We start from the raw sequence: 18,704 nt of genomic DNA on the forward strand, positions 1-18,704 counted from the left end.
TATATATATATATATATATATATATATATATATATATATATATATGTATATAAAAACAACAGAGTCACTAAACTATAAACTGATGTCATTTTAATATTTTTTGAGCAAACAGATCACATAAAAACTAATATGATAATAATTTGAAAAATAGTCACAACCACTGTTTATTATCTAATATGATCTAGTATAATCTACTATTATCTTTTTAATGATAAAATCCATAATTATTTTAAATAGCTGTAGTTTTTAATAGCATAGTAATTAAATCTTGTAAAACAACAATTCTGATCCCTAGTTTAAAAAAAAAAATTGAAAGTCAAACAGTTTCAAAATTAATAGAAAAACTCTAGTTCAATTTCAAATAAAATATTTATTCAGTTCAAAAAACAGGTTTTTGAAGTATGACTGATTTATATAGATTAGGATCTATTATTATTTTTGCACTGTAAAAAGCAACCATCAGTTTAAAGTGAAAAATAATTTAAGCAAGGAATCAGCATGGCCGCATTTTTTTTGAGTTAAAAAAATATAATATATGACATATATATTATTTAATAAAATATTTTATAGTATAATAAACTGACAGACTTAATTTTAAAAAAATTCATATTATGAATTTAAAAAAAATTCAGTTTATTATTATTTCCAGTGAAATGATTTAATTGTTTTATTTCTTTTAAATAAGGCAAAAAACTAAATTTAATAAACAAAAATTTATCAAAAAGTATTATTAAAATCATTTTTCTGTTTATTTACTAATCAAAGCATGAAATGATTAAAAATTTTAAGTTATTTTTTAAACAATTTTTAATTTTTTTGTATTTTTTTTTTCAACTTTTCGGAAAAATACATACATACTTATATAAATAAAAAATATCATGTATACAATTTGATAACTTAAATAAAATTTGTTTATCTATTATTAATCAATTAAAAGCAATTTGATACTTGATGTAAAAGCATTCATGTAACTTTAAAAAAAAAGAAAAAAAGATCAAGGTTTAAAAGTTATTTATTTCAACCATAATTAAAAATGTAATTTAAAATAATTTTTACTTCAGGTTTCAGTTTTTTGAGTTTTATTTTAGTTATATTTAATTAAATTTTTTTTAGGAATTTTTTTCTTTTTGTTTTTTAGTTAAGTTTTTTTTTCTAGTTTAACTAGATCTTTTCAGTACTTTTCCTACATATTTAAATTGTCAAAACGTCTAAACATCTAGTCATCAAATTATATAATATATATATATATATATATATATATATATATATATATATATATATATATATATATATATATATATATATATATATATATATATATATATAGACATGCATGGTCAGGAATAGCCTGAAATCACACTCCATTACCATCCAAGTCTGCTACAGTTTAGTTACTGTTTAGTAATAGAATCTTTAAAACTGTATATTTTTATTTTTGAAAATTAAAAACTTTTATTCAGAGTGAAATTTCTGTAATTTATCTTACTGTTGTAAAATAATTTCAAGAGTTTTTTTTTTTTTAATTTTTTATTCACCTCCCCAAGACTGAGAAAACTTCTACAGTCAAGGAGGCTACTTTAGTTGTGGTTACAACCCTATATCAACTCTATAATTCCAAAACACAAACCTTGACGAACAAGGTCGCTGCACAGAGAAGCAATTTTTAAATATGATTACAAATAAATATAATTAAAATACATGTGAATATAATTACCAATGAGCCTTAATTGATTTATGTATCATATATTTAACAAAATAATATCACCCTATTTGTAATATTGAAACAAAAATATAAAATAAAATATACTTATCTATGAAATCAAATATTTAATAGTATAGTAATGATTTAGTAATTTTTTTAACCAAGTTGTTTTATATATATATATATATTTTTTTATGTAAAACATAACATTATAGTAATATGTTCTTTTTAAAAAATTATATTAAGGCTGGATTGTGATGATTTTAGATCACTAATTCAGCAATCTGGCTGAATTTTTTCAAAATTTATAAAGGTGAAATCTGTAAACAAAATTTTAAATCTTCCCAATTAAATAATGGTTACCAGTAAATGTTACCAGTAAAAGCTTTTGTTTACAAGTTAACATATTAATATTAAGAAATATTATTTTATTATCTTTTGTTATATTATCTTATATCTAGCAATCTAATTTCGAATTGAAGTATTATTTATACTTTATTTCTAAAATATTAAAGTCTTATTTTTTATTCTCTGTCATATCACCGTGTTTGGTTGAAATTTGGAGAATTTTAAACTGAATTACTGAATAAAATAACTAATTTAGTAGCCAACTAAATATTCAAACCAAAAAAATAAAACAAAAAGAAAATGTAAAAAAAAAATAAAATAAATTTATAAAAATTAAAAAGCATACAAGTCTCTTAATGTAAAAAAATTAAATTTTTAAATAAAACTGATTAAGTAAATAAATGTAAATAAAAATGATATAAATAATAGACAGTATAAATAAATAACAATAATAATAATATAGTATAAATAAAGGGTAATACTACTAAACTTACATCTTCAGGTTTAATATCATAGCCCTTAGCAAGGAAATGTACACTTTTATCAACAGCTGCAATTGCAACTCTTGACTTTGGAGAACCTTTCACTGTTAGCTTTATATTGTCTCCAGGACGAACTTCCTCCTTACCAAATGAAATTGTAACCTAAAGAACAGTTATTTATTAATTTTCATTATTTAAAAAAAAAAAAATCTTTCAACAATAAACATATTCTTATTCAATATCTATAGTGAAAAAATAGGAGATAGTCATATGGTCGTTCTAATTAATAAAATACAAGTTAAATTAAATTAATTTAAAAATAATGTAAGACTCCTAATGATGTTAACTTATATCTCTTTTCCATTGAATTTTTCAAAAAGCTAGTAAAATAGATTTATTAGTAAAACTCTGATTTTCATTTAACTCAATATTATATTCATATTATGTTTGGGTACTTATATACTTATGTATGTTAATTAATTTTTTTTTTACACTTTCTAGCAGAATACAAAAAACCATAATAATTCTTAGAAAGCATTTAATCAATTTCAATTTACCTTATTTTCAAATTCATTAACAACTTCAACATCAGTATTATCTGCTACCACCTCATTTCCGTACAAGTAATATACCAACATATGACAAAGTGGCATCATTTTTGAAGTAACAGGGAATGAAATAGTAAAATAACTCTTACTGTATTTTAATGGTAAAGGTGGCCGAGTTACAGGCTTTTCAGTTCCCCAAACAGGTAATATGATTTTCCTAGAAAGTGATAATTCATCTGTATTGTTAGAAAAAGATTCAGCATTTTTTTTGGTCGTTGTGGTAGTTGTTGGTTGGGTTGTTGTAGTTATTGGTTGGGCTGTTGTAGTTGTCTGTGCTTGTACTATAGTAGTAGCAGCAACAAACTTTATATTCTTATATCCAGATGCTCGAATGTTTCCAGTGCAAACAAGCTTAAATATAATTTGATTAAAATAAAATACTTTATTTTTTATAAATATTATATACTGCTGCTAAAGGCCAAGCTAGTGTATATCCGTTCCCCAAAAATGATTGAAAATGAAAAAAATGCCAATTCTTTTAAAAAAACTATTTTTTACTTTGACACTTCAATTCAAGTTTTTTTTTTTTTTTTTCAACTCAAACAACCACAGAAGTATTGATTTCTCAACTTTTTCAAAAGTTGGTATACACTATACTTTACAGTAGTACAAAAAAAAAATGTTTAAAATTACTTTATTAAAAAAATTGTTAAAAAAATTACTGAATAAAAAACTGTTCTTTTTTTTGGTACAGCATCAACTGAAGTGTAGTGAACTAAAACTGTAGCTATGGTACCATTCTATAAAATAAATTAAAATGTCATTTAAATGAAAATGGTACTTTATGGAACTTTACTTTAACGAATTTAAAACTTTATACACTTACAAAAAAAAAAAATTTATTAATATAAAATAAAATTTTAATTCATCTAGAGTAATGCTAATTCAACTTCAGAAGTTGTAGAATAAAAATAAAAGCTGAGCATAACATATATATAAATATATGTTACACACAGATTATGAAATTATATATGAATATATATAAAAATGATATATCATAAAAAAATATATAAATATATGTTACACACATTATGAAATTGCACATTTCATGAATGTTGTTTGTTTTAAATTTATATTCTGCGTGATAAATAATATTTAATTTATTAAGTTTAATTTATTATAATATTATTATAATTAATATATAAATTAAATTTCATTTATTAAATATTATTTATATTTAATTTCTTTTATTATATTTATTAAGTTTAAATATTTATATTTACTATTTTTTAATATATAATCTGTGTATTTTAATATATATAGTCAGTCGATGTATGTATGAAATGAGCACATGCTCATTTTATAAATACATTGTAGAGACTGCGCAAATCCCTATTTAAGATAATTTTGAATATATATTATATATAATAAATATAACTATTCAAACAATGACAATAAAAATTCAAAATTTCACAATCCGAACAATCACGCTATCCAGTTGATGAAATGAGCACATATCATGAAATGCGCAATTTCACGATCTGTGCTTAACACACACACACACACACACACACACACATATATATATAATTTTTTGGGGAATTAATTGTGCAGCGATAAAAGCCTCTGTATGACAAAGATTAAAAATAAATTGAAAAAATTTAATCACTATTCAGATTTTTTGCACCTTGGAGTATAATGTTTAGGTATGTAAAATATTTTACCTTAAGGAGTATAATGTTTAGGTATGTAAAATATCTTACCTTAAGGAGTATAACAATTAGGTATGTAAAATATCAAACTTTTTAATACTGAAAACATTTTAAAAATTAAAATCATATGCTTAACTCATAAAACACTTCCAAAAATATAAACAACAAAAAGGTAAAAACATAAACAACAAAAACAAGATAGATAACCAGGAGTCAGTTTCTGAACAAATGCTTAACTTTTTGTGCATTTATAAAAATAAAAACAAAAGAGTTATTATATATCAAGTTATTATTTTATATCAAACATTAAACCTAAAAACATCACCTAACAGGTTTTTAAGCAATTTGTATACCTTAGCAACATCTTTGAAACAAAACAAACTTCTGGAACTTTCAGTTGTTGTTGCTAACTATAATTATGATATCATTTTTGTCACAGAGATCTGGTTTAACGAATTTTCTGCTCTATCTCTTCCAGGTTATAACATTTTCAGAATCTACTCATGGTGGTAGTATTGTAATTTATGGTAATTGTAGTTTCACTGTACGCAAAATTGAAAGTTCTCAAATATAATAGGGTATAATATAGTGGGTATATACCTCAAGCACTGAAACTTGTTTAGAAACTTGTAAACACTATCAGTAGTCTCTACCTACATTAACATTTTTCCAAACCAACCTTTATTCACAGTTTATCAGTCTAACAGATCAGTCAATTGTATTTATGAGGTTATTATTGGTTCACCTTTAGAAAAAAGTACACAAGGTTACTGGCCTCTATCTCGGTATTATCAATTGGCTATATCCACTATAATCTTTTCAAAACTTCAATAACCAAGTTCAAAACTTATTTATAAAAAGAGAATTGTAACAAATTTATTAATTAAAAAACAGAACTGAGAAAATCTATTCAAAAACTTAGACCATTTATTGACAAATGGTATCAAATCTTTTGCAGTACCTATAATAGTAGCTGCAAAGAATTCATTTCATGTATCCTTTTTGAACAATAAAAAAAGCAAACTACTCTGGTTAATCTGAGAACTTTTATCACTAATCAAACAAAAGAGCTCTGGTATCTCAACTGTAACAGCAAATGGAAAATTATCACCCCGGCTACAAGGGTACTTGAAATTTGGTAAAGAAAGAAACTCAAGCTGCAATTTGTTCTTTTGACCACAACTTAGCCAACAACAAGAATAATCCAAAAATTTTATTTACCTAAATTAACTGCAAATATATTGTCAGCAATTGTTAACAGTCTGGATTCTTCATCTAGTTAACTCTGTAGCAATAGAACGTTAATTGCCAATATATTATAAAAAATATTCCAATATGTGTTTGCTGAAACCTTCTCTGTTCGATATTTCATTTGATTATAAATCTGTTCAAAAACACCTTGAAATACTCAACAGTTATAAGTCTTATGGTGAAGATCTAATAAGTTCTTATTTTCTTTAAACTGAGCACTGCTTACCATAATTTTACAAATGGAACAAGGAATAGTACCGAAAGTATAGCTTTTGGTGAATGTAACTTCTTTGTTCAAAAACAGCTCAAAGACTCAACAAACTACAGTCTAATTTCTACCACTTCAGTACCATGCAAAATAATAGATCAAAGATCTGATTATGCAACACTTAATATTAAACAATTTTCTCTCTAAATATCAACACAAATTTGTTAGCTAAAAACCCTGCATTACAAATTTACTTGGTTGGTTTTTTTCTTGATTTTGCCAATACATATAACAAAGTTTCTCACAAAAAGTTTATAAAAAAGCTTAAAACATATGAGATTAGAGAAAAAATTTTTAATTTGAATAATCCTTTTCTTCCCAACAGAACACAACGTGTCCTCCTTGGTAACATTGCATTCGAATGGAAAAAGATTACGAGTGGAATTATTGGTCCAACACTATTCTATACCAATGTTTTGCTAGAACACATTAGCAGCAAAAGCATTTGCAAAATGAATAAAAAGGTCTTTTGCAAGCTGACATTGATAATATTGTCAATTGGGTCCAAATATGACTTATGCAACTTAACATAGAAAATGTAAATTTACACACATTAACCAATCCAAATCTGTTCATCATTTTCATTGATGAATATGACTCAAACAATGTAGTCAAAAGAATCCAGCTAGAATCAACAACATGAAAAAGATTTTAGGGTTCAACTTTCTGATGACCTTAAGTATAAAGTAGAGTCAAGCATTCAGTACTGCTACAAAGGTAAATAAAATTTTAGATATTTTAAAGTATACTTTCATACACAATTTATGTACATCCACATCTAGAATGCTATCACTGCTTGGTGCCCTCATCTTAAAAAAGACATTAATACAACTGAACATTGATCTTTGTGCATCGTGTCACAAAAATACTCCATGAATAACACTTTGACTACAAGACAAGATGTACTAAACTTGAACTGATCTTATCCAAAAATTTGAAAATTTGAAAACAAAAAAGTTTATTAAGAGGATATTGGACCTTTATACATTCCTCCTGTCTATAGCTGTTGCAAAATCAACAGTAATTGCTTGGCTTGATTATTTTTTTTGGCTTTATTTAACTTTTTCAACAATCAGATTGCAAATAATTGGAACGCTTTGTCAGATGAGATTTTCAATTCCTCTACTATCAACGGTTTCCTAGATAAACTAGACTAGTAACTTAATAGTTGCCATAGTGCATCATTTACATGGCTATACTGCTTCAGCTACACAAGTTGGCTTGCTAAACAATGCTTTAACAATGAGCTTATGGTTCGCATCTGTTCGGTAAAAAACTTAATTTAATAAAAATAATAATAAAAATAATTACTAATTATACCAAGGTGGTATGCTACTACATCAAGAATATAGAGGCTGTAGGCCATTACTTCAAGAATACATACATGGTACACCTTTACACTAAGAATATAAAGGTATCCAAGAACATGGAAAAAATTTTTATCACTTTAAGAACATGGTGGTGGCATCCCATTGCTTTAAGAACATGGAGGTGACACTCTGTTAATCCCAGAACATAAAGATGTCACTTCAATACTTATTTAAGTATGCAGAGGTGCTTTGGGAAAGTGCATTTATCAATAAAACATTTTGCATTCATCATCATCATCATTATCATCATCATCATTATTATTCCATCACACTCTATTTATTTATATATTCAAACATTTTTATGTCAATTAAAAGAGCCCACCTAACGGTCTTATCATGGAGCATCGTGGAACAGCATTTCATGAAAACGTTTAATTACCATCATATATATATAATATTTAAAACAATTTTTTTATTAATAATTTTAACTCAAATATATGATAATAAATATCAAATTAATTATATTGCACGTATAAATAAAAAATTAAAGTTTAAGCAAAAATAAAAAAAAAGAATCATACTTTCACAGCTGTTTTGGGTTTCTCTATAAACAAGTAACTATGAGAAGGTGAATACCATGCATCAATTGATTTACTAGCAGATGACTGTCGTTCCCAATCACTTTCACCAGAATTAACAATTTTAGGTCTTTCATAAATTGCCTTTAAAAAAAAGACTTATTGAAATTTTTTGTTTTGAGTACAAAATAATATTAAAAATGCTATATCTTTAATTGAACAAAAATTATATTTTTATAACCAGCAAAAAAGAAATATACAAGACTTTATAATATACAGCATACTTTATAAAGAATACAATTCACATATACACACAGAAATCTACAGCATACTTTATTAAGAATACAATTCACAATAGATTTTTTAAAATTGATAGTTTTAAGTTTAGTGTTTTTATGTACCATGTAAAAAGTTCAATGAAATGCTTATTAAATAGCAACATTAAAATTTTTAGTCTAGTAAACTATCAGATAAAAATGATTTAGTACTTTAATTTTAGCATGACATCATCAGTAAATCAAATATTTTACCAAAAGATATGTATTTTTTTATAATCTGAAAGTTGTTTTGTTCATTCAGTTCTAGACATCAAAATTAAATGATGAAACTAAACATCAAATTTCTATTAGAGATATTCGGTTGAAAGGTATAAAATTTCAGTTTTTTTTAAAAATGACGAATTCTATTTTCGTAATTTTTTAACTTTAATCAATACATGACTAAAAAAACTTTACTAGTAAAATAAGTAAATAATAAAAATAATATTAATAACATAAAACACTAATAAACTAAGTAAATAATAAAAATAGCATTGATAACATAAAACACTACAACTAGTGATTTAAACAATAGATTAAAATGAATAACAAGGAATGATTTATAAAAAACAAAATGTTTAATTATAAATGATAATACAAATTTAAAAAACAGAATGCTTGTTTGTGATTTTTACATGTTTATAAAATGATATTTACTTTTATTTTTCTAGGTATCGAAAAAATTTTTAACAGGCCCAGTGTCATTACAAATTTAATTCAAATTTGTAAATTTAAATTAAATTTACAAATGACACTGGTCACTGTTGTAAAAAAATGAAATATTGCTTGATGTCATGACCCAGAAAAGTCCTTTAAGGGTATGATTGTACTATCATTGTTGGTTACTAGGTTATAAGTCCCAAAATCTGGTTACACCGTCTGTGGAAGAAAATCCATTCTCAAATTTGCATAAAATCGCATTAAAAATACTACAAAATATTTAACTCTAGAGCAATAAAACTTAATTTTTTATAACTTTTACTTTCATCCACTTTATAAATTTTGACAGATTGTGTTAACTAAGTTGTTTTGGGAAGAAAAAAAAATTGGAGCTTTTTTTAATTAAAAAAGAATATACAAGTTATTTGTACCAAAAAAATTTAAGAAAAAAATCGAACTTGCTTTTTTATAAATTTTTATGATAAAATTCTCAGAAAAAGCGTGAGCATTAGTTATTCAATCGATTTTTTTCATAGATTTAGTATCTGAATTAACAAAACATGCCAAATCGAGCAAAAACCCACGAAGAGAACAAAAAGACTGTTTGCTTCTTGTGTCTTGGCAAGGGTAGTCGCTTTTTAACCGGCTTCATGACAGAAAAAATGCAACAAATTCTGAAGCAGCCAATTGACTTTAATGATCCAAAAGTCCCAACTGGCATTTGTGAGCGTTGCCGTTCCAACCTTAGGAGGCTTGAGGAAAGGAAGCTTCAAACCCAACTACAGGTGTTTGATTTCTCCAATATCAAAGTCTGTCAAGTTACAAGAGATTCAGTTTGTGATTGTTTGATTTGCTCAGTTGGCAAAGCAAAGCACAATTCCCCACATCCAGTCATGGCAACCCAAAAACCTAAAGCAACCAGAACTCAGTTGAAAGAAGATGTTCTCAATGCTTTTCAATAGTTGGCAAGGGTCTTCCACACAGTTGCTCAAAGTCCACTTTGCGAAAGAATTTAGCAGAAGTTGTGTCAAAGGACTCTGTTGCAGCTGAAAGAGCTGCAGCATCAGTCATTACCAACAAGGAAGCTTCACCCCATGGAACAGTTCTTTTTAGCAGACAGAGGGAATAGGAGGCTACTCTATTCCAGTTCTTCCAGGTAACATTGCATTAGATATTTAAAGTTTTAACTTCATATTTTAAGTCTATGTAATGCATAATAATGTAAAATCTTTCTTAACTATTTCAAAGGTTTATCTTTAAGAGCAAGAAGACTTTTTAATAAAGAACCAAAACTGACAGCAAAAGATCTTGTTTATATGCAACACAACACAGGGCTGTCCAATTCTGGTGTGAAAAAGCTGGTGTCAACACTAAATCAAGTTGTTTCAAGTCGGATTGTAGAAAAGAACTTCCTCTCTAAGTTTAACCAGTTGAGCAAAAAACTTGAAAGTCATTTTACCAAAACTTGGATCAAAGTTGCAACTGACAAGGGCACAAATCAGGTGGATAAACTTGTCATTCACTGCAAAGACTTAAACAACTTCTCACCAATTCTCTGGCCAAAGATTCTGGTGTTAAGCGTCAGTTACTGATTGCCATTTCTGAAGATCTCCAGGAAAACTATAGCAATGTCAAGCAAGTTTTTGATCTGCTGAACATTGAAAAACTTCCTTTTATTTTGTCCTGTGATATGAAACTGGCAAACATCATTTGTGGTCTACAAGCACATTCCAGTGCACACCCATGCTCTTGGTGTGACATTTCATCAAAAGATCTTGCTAAGTGTGGATCTCTGAGAACTTTTGAATCAATCAGAAGAGATTATCAGACATTCATTGCAATGGCTGGCATTACATCATATTCAACAGCAGCCATTTCATGGTGGACAACTGGCTGGAAATGAGTGAAGGAAGCTTTTGAAGAATGTGGATGTTTTGGAGAGATTAGCCCAGCAGCACTCTTTCTTTCCAGCTGTTCCCTTTATTGACACACTAAGAAAATTCAATGGTGTTGTCCATGCTTGTTTTGGCAATACTTTTGATTACAGCTATGCTGAAAGAATTGAGCAGTTGCAGCTGAAGCACTCCATCATCTTTTCAGAAACAATTGGCAAAGGTACAAGAGACCAAGCAACCACCCAGAATATGAAGACAGACAAAGATGCATCACAGACTTCAACAGCAAAAAAATAGATTAGGAATATTACAAGTTATGACGTTTTTCTCAGGAAAAAATAACTAGAATTGAAACTTTGCTTTGTAAGAATTGAAGAATTGTTATTTACCAGTGAATTTACTGCATAAATATCTTTGTTATGTTTTTGGGATAAATAAAAATTCTTAAAACCAACTTTGTTAGTTACTTACCAGCTATGTATTTAATGGGATTTTATGCAAAATTTGAAAATGGATTTTCTTCCACGGACGGTGTAACCAGATTTAGAGACTTATAACCTAGTAACCACCAATGATAGTACAATCATACCCCAAAGGATTTTTCTGGGTCATGACATCAAGCAATATTTCATTTTTTTACAGCAGTGTGGTATTTATATATTTATTAAAATATTTGTTATTGTTTTCAATTTATCACTTCATTGTAATTTTTAATTTATTTTTGTTATTATTTTAAAACTTTTTTTTGTGTAAATGATTAAAAATAAAAGTGTACAATAAAATAATAAAACGTAATAATTTAAAAATTAAATTTGAACTATTTTTACAATTACTTAAATTCTATATAACTAAAGTAAAATATTTAAGTATAAAAAATATTAAAAAGTATTAAAATAAGAAAGTGTAAAATTATATAATGTATCAATGTAGTAGACACTAAATTATAATATTTTATTTAAAAAAATATGAAATCAAAAATAAATAAAACATTTACTTACTAACAAGTTAATACTTTGTGCATTAAATGGAATGTCAGGAAGTACAACATTTAAGAAGCCACCTTTAACTTCAAATACACCATTTAATAAATCAGAAGAGGAATAACCAGTTGTTCCAGCACTGATGTTTACCAGTATCGATCCTGCTGGTGTGTTATCAATGTAGCTTGCTAAAAGCTTAAAACATAAGAACACATATGCATATATATCAATATATATATATAAATATATATCTTTTTTTAAGTTTAACATCAATGGTTTGACATGTGGTTAGGATGGGCTTTTATAATTTCATTTTCTTATTTAAATATGGGAGAGTTAAAATAGATTTTTACAACTGGATGTCCCTTCGGGTGTTAACCTGTTTTGTAGATCAAGACTTTTTGTGATACCACCACTAGAAGGATAACTATCCAAATACAGTTTCTTGTTATTTTATAAAAATATCAACTAAGGAGGTGTCACTAAAACTTATATAATTTTAAAAATATTTTTGATAACTTTGTTCTGTAAAAAGAATAAAAACACTAATAAAATTTGTCACCTTCAAATTTTATTAGTGACATTCATTTTAATTTGACATTCAAATCAATAATAAAAATTTGAATTTTTGATGATGGTTGCTTTATAAAAACAATTGAACTTTTATATTTCAATATAAAAGTTCATTAATTTCTCTTCTGTGTGAATAAAAATCTCATTGAATATGAAAATTTTGAGGATTGCATTAAAATAACAACTGGGAGTGCAACAAATTGTTGAAAAAGACTTTTGTAATAAAAGCTTGAATTTGAAATCTTGAAAGATTTTTAAAAACACTTTTTTTTATTGCTCAGAGCCATTTGCATGTTTTTCACATTGTATTTTTTTCTTCTTGTTTTTGTTTTGATTTATTTCTACATTTTCTATATTTTTTGTACAGTACATACATCAACTGGGGGTTTGGATTTGGGCAGGTTTTATCTTAATATAAAGAACTTGACATTAACACAAGGTTTTAACATATTTTATATAGAAAAACCACTAAATCAATTATACAAAAAAAAAATTATCAATAATAAATAATTTAACAATATTAGTAATAAAATTTTGCTTGGTAAATAAAAGTATACAAAAAAAGGTACCTTGATAGTTATTGGAAACCCTGGCTTAAATACATCACTACCCTCAAATGTCAACTTGATTGGATTATTTACCACAGAGACTGTTTCCACTGATGAATTAAGTGATATACCAGTTGCATCTTCTTTTACTTGAGCATTAAAACTAATTGTTGGGTAATACCATTGAGTTGAACTTTTAACTAAAGAACGCATTGAAGTCTTAAATGTTGCACATCCATCAATCTAATGAATATAAGTTCATATAAATATAAAGAATTATATAATTAAGAATAAAATAAAAACAATATTCTATATAGTTTTAATGTTGGTTTATGAAGTCAATTACTAAAAAGATTTTTCTTCAACTTCAAGCTATGTTTATCTCAGAGAACTCTTTATAAAGAATTTTCAGTGCTTTTTAATTCAGTTTTATTATATATAGTTTTGTTTACTTAAGAAACATAAATACAGTTTTGTTTACATGAATCTTTTAATAACCTTTTTTACAACTTGTAAGCAGTAGTCTTGTTGATTAAAGTAATCTTTATTTTGACAAATTTGAGCAGTCATCACACCTACTACAGACTTTCCATAAGAGTATCTAAATATATATTTTACATTATATAAACATCTAAATATATATTATACATTATACAAATATCTAAATATATAATTTAAATATTTAAACTAAATTCAAAATAGTTTTAAATAGTATAAAATATATAATACAGCTATAAGGTTGATTGTTTTATGTATTACGCCTCTAAAAAGAAAAAAAATCATTTATATGTGTAAAACTTGTGTAGGGGTGAGCAGACAATTTCTGTTGACTAGCCTTGCATCCCTTCTTAAACTAATAGCATGACAGATGTAAACCTGTGTTACATCAATTCCTTCCTAGAATGATGAATGCTACATCCTAGTCTACATGGTTTTTTGCTTATACTTCTTTAGTAATGGCTATGCAAAGCTCCTTTCTTCTTATCGTACATATATCTCCATATGGTATATACCTCCTTGTGGTACATTATTCTCCTTAATTTCCTTGGTGCATTATTCTTCTTATGGTACATATATTCTTATTCTTTATTTCAGTTTTAGATAGCTGGAACCTTTTAGATAGCTGGAACCTTTTAGATAGCTGGAACCTTTTAGATAGCTGGAACCTTTTAGATAGCTGGAACCTTTTAGATAGCTGGAACCTTAGGTGAACCCCAGACAAGAGTATAAAAGTTTCCAGAAAAAAATGCTAACTTTAAATATAAAAATTGTCAAAGTCAAAAAAGAAGGCCTTTGTTATAACATTAGGATGAATAGTGAGAATAAGACATAGCTTAGCTTAGTGTGTCATGTACTATCAGTACATGACACACAAGGTCAGGGATTGAGTCAAGTTATATAAGTTATTTAAATTGTAACAACAGCACCAAAAAATATTTTACATTAAAAACAATTGTCATCAACAAACTGTTTCTATACATCAAATATTAACTGATGCAAAATTTATCAGACTGAATTGCTCTTTGTCAGACTAATTTTAATTTGGCTGTTTCACCTTTGGATCTCTGTATTGATAAATATTATTTTTTTTTGTTCCAAAACTGCACTCTTTTCAATAATAATTTTGATCAAATTGAAAAACTCTCTCTGTTTATTCAGCTGGCAATCTTGTTTTTAGCAACTGTTTATCTTATTAAATGGATTGGCTCTAGTACCACTAATCTTACTTGCAGTAAAAATCATAATTTTTGTCTTTGTAATTTGTCCAGACAACTCAAGTCAGTTACTCCTCGATTTGTGTTATTATCTTGGCTTATGCTTAGTTTCTACCCATTTTACTTTAAGTCAGACCTATAATTTCATTAAACTACATCAAATTCATCATTTTTTCAATTACTATATGGCTGACTGAATTCCTTTCATAATTTTCTTTGTGATGGTCTTTGGGCTGATCCTTTTCTGCTGCTGTTGCTGAAAAGTGTGCCTTCTATCTAATTTCCTTGTAATATTTTCTACGCACTATCCTTGTAAAGTTATTTTCCTTTGTTTTAACAATTCTTATATTATTTTTATTATTTAAGAAAAACAGTGTCTTTTTACTATTGCAAAAAAAATTAATACAAAAATGTCTAAAAGTCTAAACCTAAGGTCTTAAGAAGTTCTCTTTAAAAGCCTAAGTCTAAAAATCTTGAGAAGGTCTTAAGAAGGTCTTAAGAAAGTCTTAAGAAGGTCTTAAGAAGTTCTTAAGAAGTTCTTGAGAAGTTCTAAAGAAGTTCTTAAGAAGTTCTAAAGAAGTTCTTAAGAAGTTCTTAAGAAGTTCTTAAGAAGTTCTTATAAAGATTTTAAGAAGTTCTTAAGAAGTTCTTAAGAAGTTCTTAAGAAGTTCTTAAGAAGTTCTTAAGAAGTTCTTAAGAAGTTCTTAAGAAGTTCTTAAGAAGTTCTTAAGAAGTTCTTAAGAAGGTCTTAAGAAGTTCTCTGCAAACTTTCAAATAATCTTTAGTAGTGTCATTAGTAAATGTCAATTCTCCTCTCATCGATCTGATCTTATTACCTCTCCGAAGAAAAGGCAGAACTATTTTTAAAGAGTTTTTTTTTTAACTTATCTCATTAATCTAATGACCACACTTATCCTAACATTCCAGAAAAATCTTAATCCATTTCTGAAACTAAACTCTTTCAGAACCTGTGGTCAGCAAAAGTGTTCTACAGAAAAAAGAGCTACACAGAAAAAAAGAACTTCTACAGAACTCTCTTCAATACTCTCGACAAGTGCTTAAACTTGTTAAATAGTAGAGAGTAAAACTTTTGCAAAAGTTGGTCAAAGTGTTCAATCTTTTTTTATTTAAAAGATTCAAACATGAAACTCTTTCTTTTGGAAATAAAGTTAAGCCTTTTGCTAATCAAGAGAAGCATACAGACATAAAAAACTGTATCATTATTTGAACCACAAAATTCATATATATTGTATACGAAATTTATATTACGTATTATATACAAAAAATATGTTTCCAATTTTATTTTCTAAGGTTTACTTTTTTTTATTTATTAATCAATTAATTTATTAAGAATTAATTTCATTTGATAATATAAAAAAATTAAAAAAAACCCTTTAAAATAAGTAAAACATTTAAAAAGATCTCTAAATGATTATTTATTCTTTCAACTTCAACTTTCAACTATAAATTTTAATTTTTATAATTCATGCTATCTTTTTTACCTTAATTCTTTTTCTAAGTAACTTTCATCTTTTCCTAAATTTTGCAACATGATTTTAAATTAAACAAGCTTATGTAACACTACTTGTGCAGTTGCCATAGCAACTCTGTATATCAATTGTATTTCCAACACAAAAATTGATATCAAGGCATACTCTAGTTCTGCTTAAAGTACCATTATCACAAGTTACAAAGCAATTAGACCATGTGCCCCATTCTGACCAACTCCAAACTTGAGACACTAAAACTTTTTGTTTACAGGAAAATGTGTTCTCCACTGAGTTTATGAAAAAAAGTGAGTGTCATGAAAATTCATGAAAATAAGTGCTTTAATTCTTGATGGAATGTGAATAGCTGAATGTGTTGATTATGATACATTTACAAGCTTATACTATGGAGTTGTTACATTACCTCAACATTATGGACATGCTAAACATGCTAAACATAAGTTTTTATGCTCAGAAGAATATCTAGAATATAGTAACAAACTGTAGCATATTTTTATACTGAAAATTCCGCTAATGGAGGTATTAGGATGTTATTTAACATCCTAACTATAATAAATTATACTGAAGATATATAGAACTAAAAATTAATAGTGTTACTTCTGTTATGGCCACCATCAACCAGACAATGTGGAGATTTTTTAATATTAACTGTACTAAAAATAGTAGCATTTCCAGTTCAATTAAACACCTATGTGAACCAACTCATAATATTGATTTTTAGCAGATGTGGTACATTAAAAAATACAAGAGCATCTCTATTATGTAACAAACATTTCGTAATTACAGCTAAGATTCAAGAAAAATATAAACTTAGTGATAATATCACTAGACTTTCAAAAAGGATTTGAAGTTTGCATATAAACTTAAATCTGAGCATTTTGATAAAAGTATCAAGAGCATGTAAATCAAAAATGTAAGTTATAAATTAAAATTTTGCTAATGAAACAACATTTGCATTCTTTTTACAAATGGAATTAATATTCAGATCATTTGAGCCATACTATTTTTCTCAAAAAGAATTGTAATGATATGCTTTTAGATAAAATCAATTCTGATGATTAAATTAAAAAGTTTATTTTTTGTGAATTGTCATCAAATTAAATTGAAGCATGAAAACAATATTCAAGCTTAAAATAGACTAAAAACATTCAATCATAAGAAAAAGTGTTAATTATGTAAAAAGAAAAGAAATTCTAGTGACTTGACAGCAAGAGTATGATAATGCATTGGCATTGAAAGTTTAGGTTCAATTAAGCAACTAATTTTTAAAAATTTAAAAACTGTAAAACTTTTGTCAAGTCTTAATTTTAGCTAAGTTACTTATAAATAACAATTTTTTTTTTTTTGCTGTTATTTTTTTTAAAGCATTTATTAATTTGCTACATAAATTTTTGTTTATAAATAAATTTTTTTAAACTAATAATTTTGCACAAAAAAAACATAAAAAGTTTTTACATTTTTCAAAACAAATATTTTTTAAAAACATGTTGTTTTTACTCATTTATGCCATGCAGTAACTTGGCAAAAAATATGGCTGCCATGTTCCGTATGTTTGCTCTCTGAGTATATAGGTTCCATAAAAAAGAGCATTTACAAGAGCCCTGTAAGTAATCACAGTAATCAATAGTTAATGTTGTTATAGTACTTGAAACTTTCATTGTGTTATGATTCTAAAGCAACTTTTTAAATTTAAATTCATTTAAAAATAAAAGTTGAAATGTCTAAAATATTTAACTTTGTTAAAATATAAATAATAAAATACATACTTGGCACACACTTCAGTGCTAATTTCATCCATATCTTTTGAAATAAAACCAGGTGGTTTCACAGTAACTTGATATTGTGGAAGCACATACTCTTTCACTTCAACTTCAAGTGTTGCTGAGTATCCATCTATTTCAGCTCTTATTTTCCATATGCCCATAACAGGCTTTTCTGATGTAGGCAGTTCAAATGAAGCAAAACCTATATATAAATGTGTGAATATATATAAACAATTGAGAAATAAGACAAATGTTTTTCCACTTATTAATAAAAACTATACATAACATAAACATACATAACATAAACATACATAAAACAACAATACATGTTTTGACTATTTTATAGCCATCTTCAGCTGGGTTTAAAAAACATTTAATTTTATATACAAATATTCTATGGTAATAAAATATAAATTACTATTTTTTATTAATTACGACAAAATAGGCAATAGCAAAAAATACAATAAAAAGGAAATTAAATTATTTAATAAAAGGTTAGCAACTTATAAAATGGTAACTATTATTTGAAGAATTATTTGAAAAAGA

General features: G+C 26.3%; 2 protein-coding genes across 8 annotated transcripts in view; one reads left to right on the plus strand and one right to left on the minus strand.

Annotated features, from left to right (window-relative positions):
* Positions 1 to 18,704, minus strand: part of LOC100206424 (alpha-1-macroglobulin) — a 141,685-nt gene that overhangs the window by 92,197 nt on the left and 30,784 nt on the right. For all 7 annotated transcript variants that reach the window (XM_065816352.1, XM_065816348.1, XM_065816350.1 and 4 more), the window contains exons 6-13: positions 18,162 to 18,360; positions 13,671 to 13,773; positions 13,194 to 13,415; positions 12,070 to 12,246; positions 8,203 to 8,343; positions 3,803 to 3,880; positions 3,090 to 3,491; positions 2,545 to 2,694 (exon numbers count right to left, since the gene is read on the minus strand). In XM_065816352.1, the coding sequence (XP_065672424.1) occupies positions 2,545 to 2,694; positions 3,090 to 3,491; positions 3,803 to 3,880; positions 8,203 to 8,343; positions 12,070 to 12,246; positions 13,194 to 13,415; positions 13,671 to 13,773; positions 18,162 to 18,360 (1,472 nt within the window). The remainder of the gene's footprint in view (positions 1 to 2,544; positions 2,695 to 3,089; positions 3,492 to 3,802; positions 3,881 to 8,202; positions 8,344 to 12,069; positions 12,247 to 13,193; positions 13,416 to 13,670; positions 13,774 to 18,161; positions 18,361 to 18,704) is intronic.
* LOC136090180 (uncharacterized) overlaps positions 1 to 18,704 on the plus strand; it is an 82,960-nt gene that overhangs the window by 47,305 nt on the left and 16,951 nt on the right. The window contains exons 3-4 of the mRNA XM_065816354.1: positions 10,035 to 10,558; positions 10,667 to 10,909. The gene's annotated coding sequence lies outside the window, so the exon portion shown is untranslated. The remainder of the gene's footprint in view (positions 1 to 10,034; positions 10,559 to 10,666; positions 10,910 to 18,704) is intronic.

This window comes from Hydra vulgaris, chromosome 13, assembly GCF_038396675.1.
Source record: "Hydra vulgaris chromosome 13, alternate assembly HydraT2T_AEP".
Lineage (NCBI taxonomy): Eukaryota > Metazoa > Cnidaria > Hydrozoa > Anthoathecata > Hydridae > Hydra > Hydra vulgaris.